Genomic DNA, 23467 nt, shown 5'->3' on the forward strand with positions numbered 1-23467 from the left:
TATATCATACTTCATGTCAGTCTGTGCCCTCAGCTCATCTGCCTTATTCACTAGACTCTTTGCATTGAAGTATATACCATTAAGCATTGCCAAACTCCTTTGTTGTCTATTTTCTAGCCTTTGTTTCCTCGGTCTTCCAAACTCGCTTACTAATTTTCTGCCTTCCATTTCCAGTTTTGCTTCTCTCCCTTCTGAATCTACGCTCAGGTTCCCATCCCCCTGCCAAACTAAAAAGAAAAAAGACAGACTTGCATTTATATAGCATCTTTCATGACCACTGGACGTCCCAAAACACTTTACAGCCAATGAAGTACTTTTGAAGTGTAATCACTGTTGTAATGTAGGAAATGCGGCAACCAATTTGTGTACAGCAAGCTCCCACAAACAGCCATGTGATAATGACCAGATAATCTGTTTTTGTTATGTTGATTGAGGGATAAATATTACCCAGGACGCCGGGGATAACTCCCCAGCACTTCAAAATAGTGCCATGGGATCTTTTATGTCCAGCTAAGACAGTACACGGGGCCTCGGTTTAACGTCTCATCCAAAAGACAGTGCAGCACTCCCTCAGCACTACACTGGAGTGTCAACCTAGAATTTTGTGCTCAAACCTCTGGAGTGGGACTTGAACCCACTGGTTTAAACCCTCAACAGCACTAGCAAACCCCCTGAGGATATTGGTCCCGGCCCTGTTGAGGTGCAACTCGTCCGGCTTGTACAGATCCCACCTCCCCCAGTCCCAATGCCTCAGGAATCTAAAGCCCTCCTTCCTGCACCATCTCTCCAGCCACGCATTCATCTGCTCTAGCCTCCTACTTCTATACTCACTAGCGCATGGCACCGGGAGTAATCCGGAGATTACTACTTTTGAGGTCCTGCTCATTAATCTCTTTCCCAGCTCCCTAAAATCTGCCTGCAGGACCTCATCACTTTTTCTACCTATGTCCCTAGTACCGATATGGACCACGAACTCTGGCTGTTATCCTCCCCCCTCAATGTCCTGCAGCCGCTCAGTGGCATCCTTGGCCCTGGCACCAGGGAGACAACATACCATCCTGGAGTCACGTCTGTGGCCGAGAAACGCCTGTCTGTTCCCCCAACTATTAAATCCCCTATCACTATTGCTTTCCTGACCTTCCTCCTCCCCGTCCACCCTGTACAGCTAAGCCACCCGTGGCGCCGTGGACTTGGCTCTGGCTGTACTCTCCAGAGGAACCATTGCCCTCATTGGTATTTAGAGCTGAATACCGGTTAGAGAGTGAGATGCACTCAGGGGACTCCTGCACTACCTGCCTGGTCCTCCTAGTCTGTCTGGCAGTCACCCATTCCCTTTCTGCCTGCACTCTTAAGCTGTGGGGTGACCACCTCCTGAAACATGCTATCCACGTAGCTCTCAGCCTCACAGATGCACTGCATGACACAGCCGCTGCTCAAGATCCACTCATCATAAATTTTTTATATGACATCAATATTGACAAAACATTTATTTTCACCACAGCATTAAGAATTGCTAGAATTTCCCTTACAAATTCCCATTTAGTGGGACCATTTGGGAGAAGCATTGAGAGCACTTAACTGTCTCGGATGCGTCAACACGCTTTTGTAGGCAACTTTCATGGTTAGTTCAAGAATGCCATAGACGACGTCTCGGAAATAAGTCACTGCCCTGCTCTTTTACTTGGGAAAGAGGAACATGGCACAAGAGAACCATTACAGTCAGGGAGAAATAAAAATTGTGGGAAAAAAATGGACTCCATCTCAGAATTCATCTTTTGTTTTTAAGCTTAAATGCAAAAATTAAGTTAGGAGGCTTGACATATTCTTAAAATATAATCTAGATTCCTTTTTTATAATTATCTTGTGAATTTTCGTACACATTAGGGCGAGCAATGTTACTGCTACGGAATAGAACACTTTCCATTTCAGTCATCTCCTGTGAACATAAAACACGCTGAAATGCAAGAGATGTTGCATGCAAAGTCAAGCTCCTTCTACTCTTCCCCAGCAATCTGAATCATAGTACTGATTCAGTACCAAGTTACCGGTGGGCTCATATCCAAAACAAACTGGATTAAGACTCTAGCACATTTACAGCTAGCAGTTAAGGAGGTTTCTGTCTCAGTAGTCTGGACTGGATTTGAACAGAGGTCCTAAAGGCAAAATATTGGTGTCTAATCCACTGCAGTCCCTAGCAATGCCTACTCAAAGAAATAAATACAGGACATCTGTGGGTCATTGTAGCTTTAAATCTCAAATTCTCTGTAGTAAATAATGCATTATTAAAATCTATACATACAGCGGCGTCATCTTCTTTGTAGACTTTGATCGTTTTATCAGCCTCTGCTGTAAGTAATCTGCTTTCCGACTGGTCAAAGGTACACGCAAAAATCCCAGATTCACTGTCCAAGGAGCCCGGCTGCACAGCAGCGTGTATTCGCTGGAAGTTGTACCCAGTTCTCCAGTCCCACAGGTGCATGGTACCATTATCAGCTGTTAATATAAATTTCATGTAAAGATTGACTAGGTATAATTGGCTAAACACAAAAAATGAAAAAATAGATCTATAATAATTACACCATTTTGCTTAGTGTGGTATGACTGCTACAAGTGGCTTTTGCATTATTTTGGATCACTACATTTTTGGAAAGACAACATTCTTCTTCCAACAGACCAAATGGCAACACTTTTCATTCGCTTTTAAAGATTGCAAAAACTCATTTAATATCTCTACATTAATATAACTGAGCAAAACTTATCCACTTCAGGACACCATACAATCGGACAGATCTGCTTGAGTTAAGTGTAGTTAACAGTAATGAAGTTTAGTAATCTTTATACAATTCATCCTAACCACACATTTCATGAGGTACTGTACTATATTAAGCTATAACTGCAAAATTTTAAATTAATTTACACTGCTATTGAAGCAGAGTACATAAGGGAAAACATATGGCCAAATAATCTCATGTGTACCTGAATTAATATCAAAACATTATCTAAATGCTAAAAAATTATTTTGCTCAGCTGCAGTTTGTCGCTATTGCATCTTTTGCTACAGCTTACCTCCTGATACCAGCACACCATCCGAGTTGACAGAAAGTGTATTGATGATAGCATTGTGACCAGGCAGGTTCTGAATAAAAACACCATCTGGGCATTTCCATTGCTTTATATTATCCGGAGAACCAGAAGCAAAGGTGTATCTATAACAAAAAGGAATACTTGTTACATGCTTAATGTCAAAGTATAATCAAAAGGTTGTGAATAATAAAAAAGAACTAAGAACTTAAATGTATGCACATCACCCATTATATAAAGTATTTTTTCATCCATGATTCAACCAGGACCTATAATAATAATATTAATATATTGAAGGAACAGATTATCGTTAGACATACTGTCTTGGATGTAGAATGAGAGAACGAACAGACTTCTTATGATTGGTTAATGTGACTCTCGTCTTCCCTGCTACCAAGTCCCAGAGCCGTATGGTTGTGTCATGGCTTCCTATGAGAAATAAACAGACTTATTGTAGCATTCACTTTATACTGTTATACATAATCAATGCATTCAAGATCAAAAAGACATGGGCTGACTGCACATTTTGCTGATATGTACTTCGGCATGCACCCTTTAGTACACCATGAGCTTATCACTTGCATAGCCTTTAATAAATATAAATTTCCATAAACAAAGGAATCAAGATCATAGGTGCCGCACATCAAAAGTGTCGTCTGACTATGCAGTTTATTATACACCATTTATTAATAATAACACACTTGCCTAAAATAATGCTTTGAGAATTCAATTCCCAGTTTCAAAGTCTTTTAGAAAAAGTATGGAAGCTCTCAAATCCTCACAGGATGAGGGGACACACTCTTCTATCCTTCAAATCATTCGGATACACAAAATACATGGGAAATTCAGCAAAGTGCACATGCGAAGAATGCAGATGTGCATGAAAGCTCTGGACAACTGTTGTGAAATAAAAAATATCTGGTCAAATCCAGATTTTTAAGATGCCGTGAAGTAAAAACTGCAATGAAGGTATTAAACGGCACAAAAGACACCTCCCACAGGTAAATTCCATCATATTATTGTCAAACATGTATTTTTTGGATTTTTTTGTGTGTTATTCACAACTTTATATTGGGTATTAGAAATTTAAGTTACACCAAAAAAAATGCTGGCCAAAATTTGTTTTAAAATACATCGAGTGACTTGACTGGTTTAATAATAAAATGTGATTGCAACATGTTAGCATGTTCCAGACATTTTCCATCATAAAAGTGGATATAAAAGCAATACTCAAAAATCAACAGACAACAGTAAGTTAGTTTGTGGACAGAAAGTGCGCACCATAAGCAAAGCACAGACATAAACATATATATGTTACAATAGCAAAATACTGCAGATGCTGGAAGTCTGAAATAACAGAAAATGCTGGAAACACTCAGCAGGTCAGGCAGCATCCGTGGAGAGAGAAACAGAGTTAACGTTTCAGGTCGATGACCCTTTGTCAGAACTGGAAAAAATTGGAGATGTAACAGGGTTTAAGCAGGTGCAGAGGCAGGGAAAGGAGGGGGGGTGGGTGGGGAGAGAAGGGGAGGAAGGAACTAAAGGCACAGTCTGTGCTAGGATTGAACTCAGGAGAGATAAAGGCCCAGTAATTCCGGGCACAACGCGCGAGTAAGGACGGGGTACTCACGCGTGTGCCCGGAGGAATTGCCGGTTTTCAGTATGCACAGCCCATGTGCTGAAAACCGGCATTTCCTGTCCTCTGACCCAAGGGGTTAAGAGGCAGAGCGCGTGCGCAGTGAAATTCCTTCCCCCCCCCAGAGTTGCCCGAGTGTAAAGGCCTCCGGTCTTTACGCGTGGAAAAACCAGACGTAAGTATTTAGTTTTTCAGGTAAGTGGGCTTTTAGTACAATGTAGAAATTTTTTTTCCACAGGTTTGTTATTTTTAAAGAATTTACAGGATAGTAAGTTTAGTTTTAGACCCTATTTTTAAAAAAAAATATTTTTTTCAAAAAATTGATTAATTGTTTAAAACATTTTTCAAAACTTATTTATAGTTAATATAATCAGTGGGATGTTTTTTAAAATTTTATTTAAAGTTAAATTAGTGTTTTGGCAGCCCATACTTTTCATGAGTTTGACAGCTCTTACTGTCAAACTCATGAATGAGTTTCCCCTCCCCTGATTGGCTGCACAGTGCTCACCTGATCCCAGCCGGCACATCGCACTAACTACGCCGCTGGATCAGGTAAGCATAGCGCGCCGACAGCTGAACCGGGCCAGTGACAGGAAATGCAAGCAGGCCCGGGCTTCAGATGTCGGTGCGCAGGGTGAGTGCACATCGGGGGCTTGCACGCGCGGCAAGCCCCCGATCCTAATTTCAGGGCCAATATGTTGCAAATGGGGATGGCAGAATCATCAACAGCTGCCGCCTGAAAGTGAAAGTCTGAAAATGCTGAACTCAATGGCCCAGAAATTCGGCTCTCCACGGGTGAGTACGCACGGGGTACTCACCCGTAGGCCGAATGGAAGTGCCGGTTTCCTGTATGCACTGCGCATGCGCGGGAAACCGGCACTTCCTATCCTCTGAACGAAGGGGTTCAGAGGTCGAACGCGCACGCAGGGGAGGCTGCGCGTGCACTTTGAACTTAGGTTTTTTTAATTTTTATACAGGTTTTCACGCGAGGTTAAGCCTGTAGGATTTACACATTTAAAAAGCAGGCGTAAGGCCTGCTTTTTGCAAGGTAAGTGGTCAATTAATTAAAATTAAAACATTTTTTCCACAGGTTTATTATTTTTAAATACTTTAAAGCAAGGTAAGTTTATTCTTAGCCCCGTTAGAATATAAAATTATTTTTTTCAAAAATTTAAATTGCTTAAAATAGTTAATGTAATTTATAGTTTATTTAAAAAGTGTGATTTAAAAAAAAAATTATTTGAAGGTTTACTGCTATTTTGGGGCCCGCAGTATTTATAAGTCTGACAGGTCTTCCTGTCAGACTTATGAATGGGCTTTTCCCTCCTCCGATTGGCTGCCCATGGCTCACGTGATCCCAGGGGACGCATCGCACTAACTACGCCCCTGGGACACGCAAGCACAGCGCGCCGGCAGCTGGACCAGGCCCCGGAGCGGAATTCCACAGGGCCCTACAGCTCAACTGTCGGCGCGCAAGGTAAGTGCAGGTCGGGGGCTTGCACCCGCGGGAAGCCCCCGACCCGAATTTCTGGGCCATTGTTGAGTCCAGAAGGCTGTAAAGTGCCTAATCGAAAGATGAGGTGCTGTTCATCGAGCTTACGTTGAGCCTCATTGGAACAGTGTAAGAGGCCGAGGACAGAGTGGGAGTGGAGCGGAGAATTAAAGTGAAAAGCGACTGGAAGCTCGGGGTCACCCTTACGGACTGAACGGAGGTGTTCCGCAAAGCGGTCACCCAATCTGCGTTTGGTCTCCCCAATGTAGAGGAGACCGCATTGTGAGCAGCGAATACAGTATACTAGATTGCAAGAAGTACAAGTCAATCGCTGTTTCACCTGGAAGGGGTGTTTGGGGCCCTGGACAGTGGGAGGAGATAAAAGGGCAGGTGTTGCATATCCTGCGCTTGCATGGGAAGGTGCCGTGGGGAGGGGAGGGGCTGTTGGGGGTGATTGAGGAGTGGACCAGGGTGTTGCGGAGGGAGCATCCCTTCGGAATGCTGAAAGGGGAGATGAGGGGAAGATGCGTTTGGTGGTGGAATCACGTTGGAGGTGGTGAAAATTGCGGAGGATGATCCGTTGAATGTGGAGGCTGGTGGGGTGAAAGGTGAGGACAAGAGGAACCCTGTTGTGGTTCTGGGAGGGAGAAGGGGAGAGAGCAGAAGTGCGGGAAATAGAACGGACACGGTCGAGGGCCATGCCAACCCCGGTAGAGGGGAATCCTCGGCTGAGGAAAAAGGAAGACATATTGGAAGCACTGGTATGGAAGGTGGCATCGTCAGAACAGATACGGCGGAGACGGAGAAACTGGGAGAATGGAATAGAGTCCTTACAGGAAGCGGGGTGGGAGGAAGTGTAGTCCAGGTAGCTGTGGGAGTCCTATATATGTTAGTTGATTTCCCATGTTGTTGCATAATGGAAGTCAATAATGGCCCAGAAATTCGGGTCAGGGGCTTCCCGCGGGTGTAAGCCCCCGACTTGCACTTACCTTGCGCGCCGGCAGTTGAGCTGTAGGGCCCCGTGGAATTCCGATCCTGGGCCTGCTCCAGCTGCCGGCGCGCAGTGCTTGCGACCCAGGGGCGTAGTTAGTGCGATGCATCCCCTCGGATCACGTGAGCCATGGGCAGCCAATCGGAGGAGGGAAAAGCCCATTCATAAGATTGACAGGAAGACCTGTCAAAACTTATAAATACTACGGGCCCCAAAATAGCAGTAAACCTTCAAATAATTTTTTTTTAAAAATCACACTTTTTAAATAAACTATAAATTACATTAAATAACTATTTTAAACAATTTAAATTTTTGAAAAAATAATTTTATATTCTAACGGGGCTAAAACTAAACTTACCTTGCTTTAAAGTATTTAAAAATAATAAACCTGTGGAAAAAATGTTTTAATTTTAATTAATTGACCACTTACCTTGCAAAAAGCAGGCCTTGCGCCTGCTTTTTAAATGTGTAAATCCTGCAGGCTTACCCTCCTGGGAAAACCTGTAAAAAAAAAACCTAAGTTCAAAGCGCATGCGCAGCCTCACCTGCGCGCGCGTTCGACCTCTGAATCCCTTAGAAGGCCAATGGATACTTAGACCACAGCCAGAGAAGGACTGTAACACTGGAGAGGGAAGGTAAAATGGAGTTGGAGGCCAGGGGGAAAAGTAGAGCAGAATTAGTGGCCAGGGGACAGTGGAGCGGAGTTAGAAGCTTTATGTGGGTAAGTAAAGCGGGTTAGAATTCACTGTGGGGGGTGGGTGGGCAGTTGCAGAGGTAATTTAAGGTGAACGGAAGACGTCAATTCTAATACTGCTCCTAGTTTAGTATCACCTGCAAATTTAGACAGTTTCTATTGGGCCCTTAAGTCCAAGTCATTGATGTAAATTCAAAACAGTAGTGATCCAAACACCAGGCACCCCATTCAATACTTACCCCCACTCTGACAACTTCTCAAACAAGTACTTCTTGTTTTAGACCCTTCAATCAATTTGTTATTCATATCAGAGATTTACCCGCAACACTCGCATAACTTTTACAGCACAAGAACAGGCCATTCGGCCCAACCAGTCCATGCCAGTGTTTATGCTCCACTCAAGCCTCCTACTGTCTGTCTTCATCTAACTATCAGCACAACCCTCTATTCCCTTCTCCATCATATACTTGTCTAATCGCCCCTTAAATGCATCTATACAAGTCGCTTCAACCACTCCCTGTGGTAGCGAGTTCCACATTTGGGTAAAGAAGTTTCTTCTGAATTCCCTATTTGATTTCTTGGTGACTATCTTATATTGATGGCCTTTAGTTTTGCTCTTCCCCACAAGTGGAAATACTCTCTCTGTATCTACTCTATCAAAATCTTTCATAATTTTAGGTCACCCCTCAGCCTTCTCTTTTCAAGAGAAAAGAGACCCAGCCGGTTCATCCTTTCCCGATAGGTATACCCTCGCATTTCTGGTATCATCCTTGTAAATCTTCTCTGCACCCTCTCCAGTGCCTCTATATCTTTTTTATAACATTGCGACCAGAATTGTATGCAGTATGCCAAGTGAGGTCTAACCAAGGTTCGATACAAGTTTAGCATAACTTCCCTACTTTTCAATTCTATCCTTCTGAATCCATGTTGACTGCTATTCACTAAGTTATTATTGTATGGTGTTCAAGTTTACACTTTAGAAACTATACCTCCATAAAGCTTTTGAAAAATAACTGAGTAGAAACTGCTAGAAGTTGAAAGAAAAATATTCCATTGGGCCACTGTATTTGTGTGCCCTGTTAATGTGTGTACATTTGCCTTTGTCCGAATATCCCATACCTATACTGGACAGCTTTAGAGTAAACCAACAAATTGAATCAAACTGAGATGAAACAAAGTAAAATGGCTTTAGAAACCCTACATTTTATAGCCAAAGTAATCCTCCCCCACCAACAACTTTAAATCAGAATTTGAATTACATCTGTGAGCTTAAAAAGTCAACGAGATCAAACATTTTCAATGCATCTTTACTGAAGTTTCCCATTTGGGAAAGTCTGCAATTACCAATGAGTGCATCAATAAAACGAACCTGTATTTTTTTAAAAAGCTGATGTAAGTCAAGGTTGGAGGGGGGGGGGTGAAAATACTCACGACTATGCACATTTAACATATTTAGAGTATCAAGGGGAGCTAGATATGATGCATCTTTTTTATTCAACTGGCTAATGTTTAAAATCAATGTACAATTACACTTACCTGTAATAATCTGTGGTTCTCCAGCTTGGCATTTCACAGTTGCTACTGTATTTGTGTGCCCTGATAACGTGTGTACATTTGCCTTTGTCCGAATATCCCATACCTATACAAAAAATGAATTGAAGGAAAAAAATTTCATCAGTTCCTGTAACTGCAATGCAAAACCAAACGAGTATCCCTAATACAATTAAGTAAAGCAGGTTTGATGCAACACATCAACAAAAGCCAAAAAGTATTAATCTATGCTGATTAGGTTAATACTTGATTTATGGTCCATGTATTACATCTGTACTGAGTTGCATAATGATTTTAGAAAATAACTTACCCTTGCAGTTGAATCTCTGCCACACGTGATCAAGACATCGATGGTTGGATGTAAATCAAGCCCATACACTGCACTTAAATGACCATGGTAATGTCGGATAACCTAGATAAACAGGAAACGCAAATAAATTTAGATGTACAAATGTTCATAAATTAACCTGTTACACATATTCACTACCAACAGTGAAAAGCCAAGTTGGAGAACTGCAGAACATTAAATTAATTTTAGCCGTGCCCATTGTGAAAATCTATACCTTGTTATATTCCAGATCCCAGCATTTCACTTGCTTATCCTCTCCACAGGAGAAAAGGTATGGGCTGCGTGAGCTGACTGCTACTCCTCGAACAGTGCTGATATGCCCAGTCAGTGACAGCTTCAGTTTACCACTGGCCAGATCCCAGATCTATGCAGCAAAAAATTAATAGTTTCTCACTATAGAATAAAACAGCTTTAAAGTGATGCATCAAAGGTGTAAAGTCAATCAGCAGAGTCTCTCACATTTCAATACTTGGCAGATTTTACAAGGAATAGTTTCAAGTTCCTAAAACAGCAGCTTAGTTGTTCTACCATTACAGAATTATTTTCTAAGTTTGTAATGCTGATTACTGTAAAATACAATCAGGGAAATGCAGCCAACCATAAAATCTCATTTTAAAACAGCATTTAATCTCAGCTACAAAAAATGCTGGGTACACAGCAGGTTAGTCAGTAGCTGTGAAGAGGGCAGACAGGTTGATGTTTTGGAAGAAGACCCTTCAAATCCAGGTCTGCACCAGAAACGTCAACCTGTCTGTTCTCTCTACAGATGCTGACTGACCTGCTGTGTTTCCACTTTTTTCTATTTCTGTTTCAAATTTCCACCATCTGCAATATTTGCTTTTTACTTTAATCTCATCTATTAAGTTATTTTTATTTGGTGTACTACATTCTTAAAAAGATTATAAAATAAAATGCAGTCAACTATAAGAGCAGCAATTACTAAATTATATTGAACCATTTTTCAATTGATGTAATTTTCTATGTCTTTCTAGTAGCAATGCCCTGGCATTGAACTATTTCCATCTATAGCTTTCTACTTTTTTTAATTTCCTATACTTCAATATTTTGCAGCCTCTTTTTCAATGCTTCAGAAACAGGAAAATGGCACTTGCTGATTACAGTAAATGTCTTGATAACTGTTAAATAGGTGGCATGGAATTACTTCTGTGCAGTAAGAGCTCTGATGTGAAGCAATGTCTGCAAAGGCCCCACAGAAAGTTCAATGGTAGTAGCCTGCTGGAAAGAGCGGGAGGCTGGGAAGTGGCTGAGAAGAAGCCAAAAATAAAGTACCAGCTAAACATGAACAATAAATCTTCAAAATATTCCAGACAAATTTTAGAATGCCAGCAACCATAAATCCCAAAATATAGAGTGATCAAAATAAAAGTGGCACTTGCACAGAGAAGACTGCAGCATCTCCTAGCAAGTGGAGTGTCTCGCCTTGCCAGTCCGTGGTACTTAATGCAGGTCAGTTATGGGACTTTTTTTTATTGTAACAGCTTGGCATCAGACATGCCTGCCCCATAAACTCAATGCATCAGACCAGGAAGACAAAAATGGGAATGAAAATAAAGGAGAATTCACCTGAAAACTCCAATAAAAGTTTTTTTTTTTTTTTTAAACTGTACTTTCAACAGCCAATCTTACCTTAATAGTTCTATCAGCTGAGCCAGTAACAAACCACTGGTTTCCAGGTTCTACTGCAAGACATCTTACCCAGCCCAGATGGCCACTGATTACCTATAGGTTAATGCGAGATTCAAGATTAGCAACACTAGATCATACTTTTTTGACCATGAACCTGTACAAAGGATGAACAAAAGATAACCATTACAAAACCTCTACTTTGTTAATCATTCTTGCTAGTGAAAAATAAAATCTCTGCACATTTTAAGAACATAAGAAATAGGAGGAGTAGGCCAATCGGCCCCTTGAGCCTGCTCCGTCATTCAATAAGATCATGGCTGATCTGATCCTAACCGCCAATCTACTATCACTGAACCATCTCCTGAATCTAACAGAATTAGACACACGAACTAGGAGCAGGATCAGGCTACACGGCCCCTGGGCCCGCTCCGCTACCCACAGGGCCATGACCGATCCGAACCTAGACTCATGTCCAAATTCCTGCCCGCTCCCCGTAACCCTTAATTCCCTTTACTTCTAGGAAACTGTCTATTTCTGTTTTAAATTTATGTAATGATGTAGCTTCTACAGCTTTTTGGGGCAGCATATTCCATGGACCTACCACCCTCTGAGTGAAGTAGTTCCTCCTCATCTTAGTTTTGAAAGAGCAGCCCCTTATTCTAAGACTATGCCCCCTAGTTCTAGTTTCACCCATCATCGGGAACATCCTCCCCGCATCCACCCGATCCAACCCCTTCACAACCTTATATGTTTCAATAAGATTGCCTCTCATTCTTCTGAACTCCAATGAGTAGAGTCCCAATCTACTCAACCTCTCCTCATACGTCCATCCCCTCATCCCCGGGATTAACCGAGTGAACCTTCTGTGTACTGACTCGAGAGCAAGTATGTCTTTTCTTAAGTATGGACACCAAAACTGTATGCAGTATTCCAGGTGCGGTCTCACCAATACCTTCTACAACTGAAGCAATACCTCCCTATTTTTATATTCTATCCCCCAGCAATGAAAGCCAACATTCCATTGGCCTTCTTAATCACTTGCTGCGCCTGCATACTAACCTTTTGAGTTTCGTGCACCAGGACCCCCAGATCCCTTTGTACTTCAGTACTTTCCAGTTTCTTGCCATTAAGATAATAACTTGCTCTACTATTTTTCCTGCCAAAGTGCATAACCTCACACTTTCCAGTATTGTATTCCATCTGCCAAATCTCTGCCCACTTACTTAGCCTGTCTATGTCCCCTTGCAGGTTTTTTATGTCCTCCTCACTCACTACTTTCCCCCCCATCTTAGTATCATCTGCAAACTTTGATATGTTACACTCGGTCCCCTCCTCCAAATCGTTAATATAGATTGTAAAGAGTTGGGGACCCAGCACTGACCCCTGCGGAACACCACTAGTTACTGATTGCCAGTCTGAGAATGAACCATTTATCCCAACTCTCTGCCTTCTGTTAGATAGCCAATCCTCTATCCATGCCAGAATATTACCCCCAATCCCGTGATTTTTTAACTTAAGCAATAATCTTTTGTGTGGCACCTTGTCAAATGCCTTTTGGAAGTCTAAATACACTACGTCCACTGGTTCCCCTTTATCCACCCTATATGTTACTTCCTCAAAGAACTCCAGCAAATTTGTCAAACATGACTTCCCCTTCATAAAACCATGCTGACTTTGTCCTATTAAATTATGATTATCCAAATGTCCTGTTACTGTCTCCTTAATAATGGACTCCAAAATTTTACCTACCACAGTTGTTAGGCTAACCGGTCTACAGTTTCCAGCCTTCTGTCTACTGCCCTTTTTAAATAAGGGTGTTACATTAGCAGTTTTCCAGTCTGCCGGGACCTTTGCCGAGTCCAGGGAGTTTTGGAAAATTATTACCAATGCAGCCACAATCCCTACCACCACTTCCCTCAAGACCCTAGGATGCAAGCCATCCGGTCCAGGTGATTTATCCGCCTTGAGTTCCATTATTTTACCGAGTACCACTCCCTTAGTGATTTTGATCGTGTTTAGCTCCTCCCCCCCCCCCATAGCCCCCTGTTTGTCCAGTGTTGGGATATTCTTAGTGTCCTCTACTGTAAAGGCTGATACAAAATATTCAGTGTTTTTGCCATCTCCATATTTCCCACCATTAATTTCCCGGTCTCATCCTCTAAGGGACCAACATTTACTTTAGCCACCCTTTTTCTTTTTATATAACTATAAAAACTCTTACTGTTTTTATATTTTTTGCTAATTTACTTTCATAATCTATCTTCCCTTTCTTAATCAATCTTTTTGTTATTTTTTGCTGTCTTTTAAAGTTTTCCCAATCCTCTATCCTCCCACTAGATTTGACTACCTTATATGCCCTTGTTTTTAGTCGAATACTATCCTTAATTTCTTTACTTAGCCACGGATGGCTGTCTTTTCTTTTACACCCTTTTCTTCTCAGTGGAATATATATTTTTTGGAAGTTGTAAAATAACTCCTTAAATGTACACCACTGATCATGTATCGTCTTACCCTTTAATCTATTTTCCCAATCCACTTTACTCAATTCCGCTCTCATACCTTCATAGTCTCCTTTATTCAAGCTTAGCACGCTTGTTTGAGATCCAACCTTCTCACCCTCTAATTGAATATGGAATTCAACCATGTTATGGTTACTCATTCCAAGGGGATCCTTTACTAGGACATTTTTAATTAATCCTGTCTCGTTACACAGGACCAGATCTAAGGTTGCTTGCCCCCTGGTCGGTTCAGTTACATACTGCTCAAGAAACCCATCCCTAATACACTCAATGAACTCATCCTCAAGGCAGCCCTGCCCAATTTGATTTGTCCAATTAATATGATAGTTAAAATCCCCCATAATTATAGATGTTCCTTTATTACAAGCCTCAACTATTTCCTGATTGATACTCCATCCAACAGAGTTGCAACTGTTCGGAGGCCTATAGACTACGCCCACTAGTGTTTTTTTCCCCTTATTATTCCTCATCTCCACCCAAACTGTTTCATTATCCTGATCATTTGACCCAATATCATTTCTCTGTATTACAGTGATTCCTTCCTTTATTAACATAGCCACCCCACCTCCCCTTCCTTCCTGCCTGTCCTTCCTGATCATTAAATAACCTGGTATGTTTAATTCCCAGGCATTGTCACCCTGCAGCAATGTTTCTGTAGTGGCCACAAGATCATACCCATATGTAGTTATTTGTGCCATTAACTCGTCTATTTTGTTACGAATGCTACGTGCATTCAGATAGAGAACTTTCAAATATGTTTTGTGACACTTAGTTCCTGCTTTTGCCCTTTTTATTACTTTACCTTTTACTCCATACCTTCTGCCCCTTCCTGACACACTCTGGTTTTTAATTTCCCCACTGCTACCTAAGTCTATGACCCTCTCTGTTGTCATTTTTATTATTTGCTCTCTAGGAACCTCCCCCCCACTAGTTAGTTTAAAGCCCTCTCTACAGCCCTAGTTATATGATCCGCCAGGACTCTAGTCCCAGCACTGGCCAAGTGAAGCCCGTCCCAATGGAACAGCTCCCTCCTGCCCTAGTACTGGTGCCAGTGTCCCAGGAAGCAAAACCCATTTCTCCCACACCAGTCTTTGAGCCACGCATTTAGCTCTCTAATTTTATTTGTCCTAGCCAAATTCGCTCGTGGCTCAGGTAATAATCCAGAGATTATTACCCTTGAGGTTCTGTTTTTTAATTTGACGCCTAGCTGCTCATACTCCTTTAACAGAACCGGCTTCCTAGTCCTATCTACGTTGTTTGTACCAACATGGACCACGACAACTGGATCCACCCCCTCCCAGTGCAAGTTTCTTTCCAGCCCAGAGGAGATGTCCTTAACCCTGGCACCGGGTAGGCAACACAGCCTTCGGGACTCTCGCTCTCGGCTGCAGAGAACTCTATCTATCCCCCTAATAACACTATCCCCTACCACTACAACATTTCTATTTTGAGACTGAATGTCATCATACAGAATTTCAACAGCCACATATCACTTTTCATAACATTTATAATTTCTAGCTGAAATAATCAATAAAAACATTTATAAAATTAAGTCCTTAGATGTCCAAGGAATACACAATGGTCCAGATTTTGCAGCAGGGCATCTAATGGCATCTGTCATTAGTTAGCACATTTAAGTTAACAATTTTTTGCATGGCAAGTTGCTTTAAGTGCAAGCTGATAACGGCATGAGGAGGGAAACAGGGCACCTGGGACCCGAGTGAACAGGGCAATCAGATTGAAGGATTGAGAAATAAACTGAGGAAGGACTGAGAAGGAAGTATAAATTAGAGTGGGTGAATTCAATGTCAAACAGTTGGTTCAGAATCAAGGGATATGGAGATCGGGCAGGAAAGTGGAGTTGATGTCGAAGATCAGTCATGACTTTATTGAATGGCGGAGCAGGCTCGCGGGGCCGTATGGCCTACTCCTGCTCCTAATTCTTGTTATGTTCTTAATCAGGTACAGAAAGAGAAATAAAGAGGGAAAGAAAGATTGTATTGAGAAAAAAAAGAGACAAACGAAATGTACATTTAATTTTTTTAATTTTACATTTTTAAAATCTCCAACAATTAATGCTTGAAGGAATGATCTCCATGCTTGTAATAGTAATTTTTTAGTGCAGTGCCAGAGGATGATTGGCAGTAATTAACAATCATCACGTTAAAAGGGTACGTATGCTTGCAATGACGAGACTTAACTTTCTGTGGGAAGGTTAGTTCGTACCTATCATACTAATACAGCAACTTCATGACATTCAATGCATTTCAATGGCAAGGTAGACTGCGAACTGCCGTTTTCATGAATCTAAAAGCAAAATTGTGCGGCGCAACTCAGACAGCAACTTCTGGATATTGGCATTTAACTGTGCATCTGTCCCTCGCCTGAAGTTGCTGTACCATTTATACATAAATAACGGTAAGCGCCATTAGCCTCACCATTATTTTGGCAGCAAAGTCACGCCTGTTATATCCACACTATGAAGGGGACATACTCCCAAGTGTAGGCTATTGCTATTCATAATCCAGCAATGAGACATAAGAAAGGAATCTATTAACTCATTCAGTGAGCATAGCTGAAAAGGAAGAATCAACTATATTGGGATTGCAAGTAGAAACCTACATTTTAGCACTCTCACATCTTGCTGCACCACCATCCCATAGAAGTTTACAGCACAAGAGGTGGCCATTCAGCCCATCATGTCTATTCTGGCACTGTGTTAGAGCAATCCAAAACAAAGACCAATGCCCTGTTCTTTTTCCATAGTCCTGTATCTTCCACTGTTTTAAATATTTATCTAATTTTCCTGTAAAAGATAGAATAGGCTCTGCCTCAACTACTGCCTCTGGCAAGGCATCAAATGCTTTATTGAGTCTGCATAAATAAGTTTCTCTGCACCATTCTTCTCATTCTGTGAGCATTTTACACCCTCAATGTTTCCCCAACCGGAGAAATAGTCCTTTCCATAGTCACCCCATCAAATCACACCATAATTTTAAAAAGTCTCTTAAATATGTTAACCTTCCCTGCTCCAGTGGAAATAATACCAGCATCTCGTCTTTCCTTATAACTATAGTTTCTGATCCCCAACATCATAATCTATGGCTTTAATTTCTTTTCATAATGGGACATCTAAATCAGCACACAGGCCTAACCAATGTTGTGTGTAAATTTATTACTTCTTTACTCTTGTATGTGAGACCCTATTAATAAAACCCAAAATACTATTAGTTTTTTTTAAATTGTTTTATCTACTTGCACTTGCACTTGCAGGGCATTATGCATTTGAACCCCTAGGTTTTCCTGTTCATTCACATTCTTCAGTGTCTTTCCCAATCCCCGTTTTCCTCCCAAGATGTATTACATGACACTTATGCACATTAAATTGCATCTTCCACCTGTCTGGCCATCTTGTCCTCCTAAAATCTTTTACAGTCCTCTTTGTTGCTTGCCAAACCCCCTACTTTTACATTTTGATAGTGTTCTTTATGCCCAATTCATCAATATTTGCAGAGAACAATTGAACCCAGCACTAACCTCCTAGAGTACACCACTTCTAGCCTTCTCCAATCTGAGCAACAACCATCAACAGTAATACTGTTTCCTGTAAGTCAACCAACTTTCTATTCATGCACATTTCCTCTCATACATACACCTGAATTTTTCTAACAAGGCTCTTGTGAAACAATTTATTCAATGTCTTCTATACACTACTTCGGCTTCACTCCCTTTATCTATTCAAATCGGTCACTTCCCCAAATTTGTGTTGCTGTCTTTGATTAAGCCATTCATTTCTAAAAGCTCACCAATTTTATCTTCAATTACAGATTTAGAGTTTGCCCATAACTGACATTATACGCAGTCCATATTTTCCTGGTTTATTCTTCTTTCCCTGAAAAGAGAGGCTTTCCTCTGGCTACCCTCTAGACTCTTGGCCAAATCTGCACATTTAAGGAGGATTGAAAAATTGTGGTCAGAGCCTCTGCTATCTTCTTCCTTCAACAGCCTTAAGTGCATGCCATTAGGCCCAGTGACTTACCCACCCAGAGTTCTGCTAATTTTTAAAAATATATAAATCACTTTTTAATTGAAAAGCATTCTTTTTCTAGTTAGAGAATTTATAAAATGGAAAACATTTTAACTAACATTTTCTTGCCACATACTGAGTATTTTTTAAACTGATGGCGTGTTCGACAGCTGGGAATAGGTTATTGTGTATACAAAAGATTCACACAATAATTTGCTCACTCTGTACAGCTTCCAAGGTGGGTGCCATTGTGGTTTTGGCATTGTAGGAAGTTTCCTTGAAATCAATGAAGAATTCTTTGGGCCCCCAACTTCCATTAGAGCCTGCAACATAAGTCAAACAGAGAAGCATGAATAAGAAAACCTAGATTCGTGTATTTTTATTTTCTTAAAATCTATTCACTAAATTCTGTCACTTCATCAGAAACAATGTGTGCTGGTATTTACAATTTCTTGTATCCATCAAAGGAATCTTACCATGGAAGACACTGGAGGCTGTGAACGTTCAGCAATACCCGCGTGTCTGTGGATATCAGCAACACTGGCTGCATTACGATTAGCATCTTGCCTGAAAGTGGAATAAGACATATTCTCTAACTTTATTTATTAAATGGAATAAGAGCCAACATCAGTATGCTATTAAAAAAATAGAAAATTAGAAAAGTCACCCAATTACTGCCCGATTTGTGCCACTTAAAAAATTATTTTTGCTTAATCAGCAAATGCTGAAATATATAGTCATCAGCCAAGGCTGCTCGAGCTTCAAATTTATAGTTCAGTTAACCTCCGTTACACAGCTGCAATTAATAAATGCTCCAAATCAACAGCAGATGAATTAATGGAAACCATGGACCAAGAATTTCCACTGCATTGCACAGAAATGAATTTTTTTGCAGGCTCCACTGACATCTATGGCTACTCAGCTTTAAAATCATCAAATTACATTGGCACTAGTTTTCACACCGTTCTGCCAAACCCTCAGTGCTTTCACAGAGAACTCAAGTTTCTTGTTATCTTCCCGATTTTTTCATCCAAATGTTCACCGACATGAAATAGAAACAGCTGGAGTTGGATCGTTTGCTTTGATAAGATCATGTCAGACTCAAATAAGCTCTCTACAGAATGCTTAAAAACTGTTAGCCAATTAAAATTCACGTTTTGATTTCCTATTCTTTCTGGAGCATATTAGAAGAAACAAACAGTGATAGAACAGCAATTTCAGGATTCAAAGGGGTATACATGTTACAAGTTTAGGGTCTTGCTTTAAAGATAGTGGGCCAGAATTTGCTGTCAAAATAACGATGAGGCACTCGCCATTAATTATGCAAAAATAGTACAACAGCGCCTTGCATTTATATACTGCCTTTAACATAGTAAAATGACCCAAGGTGTTTCATAAGAAATAGGAGGAGTAGGCCATACGGCCCCTCGGGCCTGCTCCGCCATTCAATAGGATCATGGCTGATCTGAATCTAGACTCACGTCCACTTCCCTGCCCTCTCCCCGTAACCCCTAATTCCCTTATCTGCTAGGAAACCGTCTATCTCCATTTTAAATTTATTTAATGTTGCAGCTTCCACAGCTCTCTGGGGTAGCAAATTCCATAGATTTACTACCCTCTGAGTGAAGGAGTTTCTCATCTCAGTTTTGAAAGGGCAGCCCCTTATTCTAAGATTATGCCCCCTAGTTCTAATCTCACCCATCAGTGGAAACATCCTCACCGCATCCACCCGATCAAGCCCCCTCACAATCTTATATGTTTCGATAAGATCGCCTCTCATTCTTCTGAACTCCAATGAGTAGAGTCCCAACCTACTCAACCTTTCCTCATACGTCAACCCCCTCATCTCTGGAATCAACCGAGTGAACCTTCTCTGAACCGCCTCGAGAGCAAGTATATCTTTTCTTAAATATGGAAACCAAAACTGCACGCAGTATTCCAGGTGTGGCCTCACCAATACCCTGTATAACTGCGGCAAGACTTCCCTGTTTTTATACTCCATCCCCCTTGCAATAAAAGCCAAGATTCCATTGGCCTTCCTGATCACCTGCTGCACCTGCATACTAACTTTTTGTGTTTCATGCACCAGGACCCCCAGATCCCTTTGTACTGTAGCACTTTGCAGTTTCTCTCCATTTAGATAATAACTTGCTCTTTGATTTTTTCTGCCAAAGTGCATAACCTCACACTTTCCAACATTATATTGCATCTGCCAAATCTCTGCCCACTCACTTAGCCTGTCTGTGTCCTTTTGCAGGTTTTTTATGTCCTCCTCACTCACTGCTTTCCCTCCCATCTTTGTATCGTCGGCAAACTTGGATATGTTGCACTCGGTCCCTTCCTCCAAATCGTTAATATAGATTGTAAAGAGTTGGGGTCCCAGCACTGACCCCTGCGGAACACCACTAGTTACTGACTGCCAGCCCGAGAACGAACCATTTATCCCAACTCTTTGTTTTCTGTTAGATAGCTAATCTTCCACCCATGCCAGTATATTACCCCAATCCCATGATTTTTTAATCTTGATCAGTAATCTTTTGTGTGGATCCTTGTCAAATGCCTTTTGGAAGTCCAAACACACTACATCCACTGGTTCCCCTTTATCCACCCTGTATGTTACATCCTCAAAGAATTCCGAGCAAATTTGTCAAACATGACTTCCCCTTTGTAAAACCATGCTGACTCTGTCTTATTAAATTATGTTTATCCAAATGCTCTGTTACTGTTTCCTTAATAATGGACTCCAACATTTTGCCAACCACAGATGTTAGGCTAACTGGTCTATAGTTTCCAGCTTTTTGTCTACTTCCCTTCTTAAATAAGGGTGTTACATTAGCAGTTTTCCAATCTGCCGGGACCTTTCCTGAGTCCAGGGAGTTCTGGAAAATGATCACCAATGCATCCACAATCCCTACCGCCACTTCTCTCAAGACCCTAGGATGTAGGCCATCAGGTCCGGGGGATTCATCCGCCTTAAGTCCCATTATTTTACTGAGTACCATCTCCTTAGTGATTTTAATCGTGTTTAGCTCCTCCCCCCCCCCCCCCATTGCCCCCTGTTTGTCCAGTGTTGGGATATTTTTTAGTGTCCTCTACTGTAAAGACTGATACAAAATATTTGTTCAGCGTCTTTGCCATCTCCATGTTCCCCACCACTAGTTTCCCAGTCCCATCCTCTAAGGGACCAACGTTCACTTTAGCCACCCTTTTTCTTTTTATATAGCTGTAGAAACTCTTGCTATCTGTTTTTATATTTTTTGCTAGTTTACTTTCATAATCTATCTTCCTTTCTTAATTAATCTTTTAGTTATTGTTTGCTGGCTTTTAAATGCTTCCCAATCTTCTATCCTCCCACTAGATTTGGCTAATTTATATTTCTACTAGCTGGGGAGCCCCGCGTTGCGAGGGCAATTTTGGGGCGTTTGGTCTCCCTGCCCCTGTGTGTCCCCCCTCTCCCTGTCATGTCCTCTCCCTGTCCTATCCCTCCCTCCCCTCTCTCCCTCCCTCCCCTCTCTCCCTTCCCCTCCCCTGTCTCCCTCTCCCCTCTGTCCCTCTCTCCGGCCCCCCCCCCGCCTAGCGCCTGAGGTCCGGTGCCGTTGCTGAGATCCCCCGCGTATCGCGCGGCTGATGGACGGCCGCTGCGGGCGGGCGGCGCATGCGCGGTAAGTGCGGGCGACGCATGCGCAGTGAGTGCGGGCGGCCCGCGGGAGCCGGCAAGGCCGTTAGCGAGCGGGAAACTTCGGGCGGCGCGCCCGCGCTCCGTCCGCAACACCTGAGAGGGGTAAGTAGAGAGAGACAGAGAGGGAAGAGGAGAAGGAGAGAGAGGGAAGAGGAGAGAGGGAAGAGGAGAAGGAGAGAGAGGGAAGAGGAGAAGGAGAGAGAGAGAGAGGGAAGAAAGAGAGAGAAAGAGAAATTTTTTCAGCTTCAGGCCCCGAGTCCCCCCTGCGCGAGGGTGAGGAGGAGGGGGGGGGGGTTGCTAAACACAATATAAAACTCAAATAAATTGTTAATTAATTGCCTAACACATAATTGAAATATTTACCTTAGTTCCCTAACACACAGAAAGTGTGGGGGAAAAAATCGTGGAAAATCAAGATGGCGGCCACTCACCTCGGTTCAGAAGGATAAGGCCCGCCCACACACGCATTGGTCGACCGGTCAGGTCACCGAAGCGTAGGATTGGTCAATCGTCGAGTCACTCGACACTCAACTGTAGGAAGACCTCGACATCACACGGTCGCTAATGAGATGCTAATGAGCGGAACGCTGAAAGTTTTTGGGATACCGCGGGCGGGATTTTTGTCCGGCCGAAACGTAAATACGCCTATGACCGGTCCGGAATCGCAAGCTTTCTTTTGAGGCGACGCGCGCGTCGGTACGCTCTGTAACTTCCAAACGTATAGAGACCAGGCGGACAGACAGACAGACAGACATCGGGACAGACAGAAGAGCCGCTTTATATATATAGATGGGAGAAAAAGCTCTTCCCTAGAAGTAAAGTAGAAAAGATTTGGTGCCCAGCAACAGACAGAGCCATGGGATGGCTGACCAAAGCCAGATTAGGCTCCCCCCAACACATAATAATACACACAGGCACAAATGACCTAAAGGCCAAACAGAAAGAGGTAGCAACATCGCTCAGAGCAATGATTAGGAAGGCAAGCAGTACATTTCCAAACACTAGAATCACTGTTTCCACAATATTGCCGAGAACAGACTTCAACAACAACACAATTCATGAGATAAATGCCAGCATAGCAAGAGACTGCGAATCAAACCACAACGTACACCTGGCCCAACACCCCACCCTCGATGAGGAATGTCTTTACGACCACGTCCACATCCAAAGGCAAAGAATATCGATCTTTGCTAAAGCCCTGAAGGACGTCGCTTTTAACCGGGTCCATACCCAGACTCCAAGAGGACCCCCCCCCCCCCGACCACCAGAGATCAGCGGGGTACATATCAGGAACACTACAAAGACCACCACCACACCAACCGAGACCAGAGAGGATCAACAATATCAGACCTGCACCACTCCTGTCCCACAGGGGAATAGGACCGCCCCCAGCCAGACAGAGGGAGAGATGCACAGGGCGTACGCAATACCTCAGACAGAAACAATCCATTAAGAGACAATAAGCAGATGTGCAGCAGCATCTACTTCCGCCTTATGGATCAAGGACTAATTAATAGAAAGAACTGTAACCAAATTGTATTAACTTTTATGGACAACTGAGGTGATCTTTTTTTTCCCCACACTTAGACACGACAAACACGTACGATTCTTTAACCTATCATAGTAAAAGATCAAACTTAACATGAAATCCTTATATATTTCGACCTGGAATATCCAAGGTCTACGCTCTTCAGTGCTAGAAGTGAAGAGTAGGACCACAGAGTTCATAGAAGAAACTAAAGATCTAGATATTATCATTTTACAGGAAACTTGGTATAAAGGAAAAGGACACACTGGCTGT

The 23467-nt window shown here is 42.2% G+C and overlaps 1 protein-coding gene across 2 annotated transcripts in view; it reads right to left on the reverse strand.

Moving 5' to 3' along the window:
- Positions 1-23467, reverse strand: part of plrg1 (pleiotropic regulator 1) — a 60665-nt gene that overhangs the window by 7349 nt on the left and 29849 nt on the right. For both annotated transcript variants that reach the window (XM_085961453.1, XM_085961461.1), the window contains 9 exons: positions 18464-18554; positions 18209-18310; positions 11442-11534; positions 10009-10158; positions 9756-9857; positions 9431-9533; positions 3402-3510; positions 3067-3206; positions 2300-2493 (listed from right to left, as the gene is read on the reverse strand). In XM_085961453.1, the coding sequence (XP_085817579.1) occupies positions 2300-2493; positions 3067-3206; positions 3402-3510; positions 9431-9533; positions 9756-9857; positions 10009-10158; positions 11442-11534; positions 18209-18310; positions 18464-18554 (1084 nt within the window). The remainder of the gene's footprint in view (positions 1-2299; positions 2494-3066; positions 3207-3401; positions 3511-9430; positions 9534-9755; positions 9858-10008; positions 10159-11441; positions 11535-18208; positions 18311-18463; positions 18555-23467) is intronic.

Source organism: Somniosus microcephalus, chromosome 2 (genome assembly GCF_052327205.1).
Source record: "Somniosus microcephalus isolate GS21.2 chromosome 2, FLI_Smic_1.0, whole genome shotgun sequence".
NCBI lineage: Eukaryota > Metazoa > Chordata > Chondrichthyes > Squaliformes > Somniosidae > Somniosus > Somniosus microcephalus.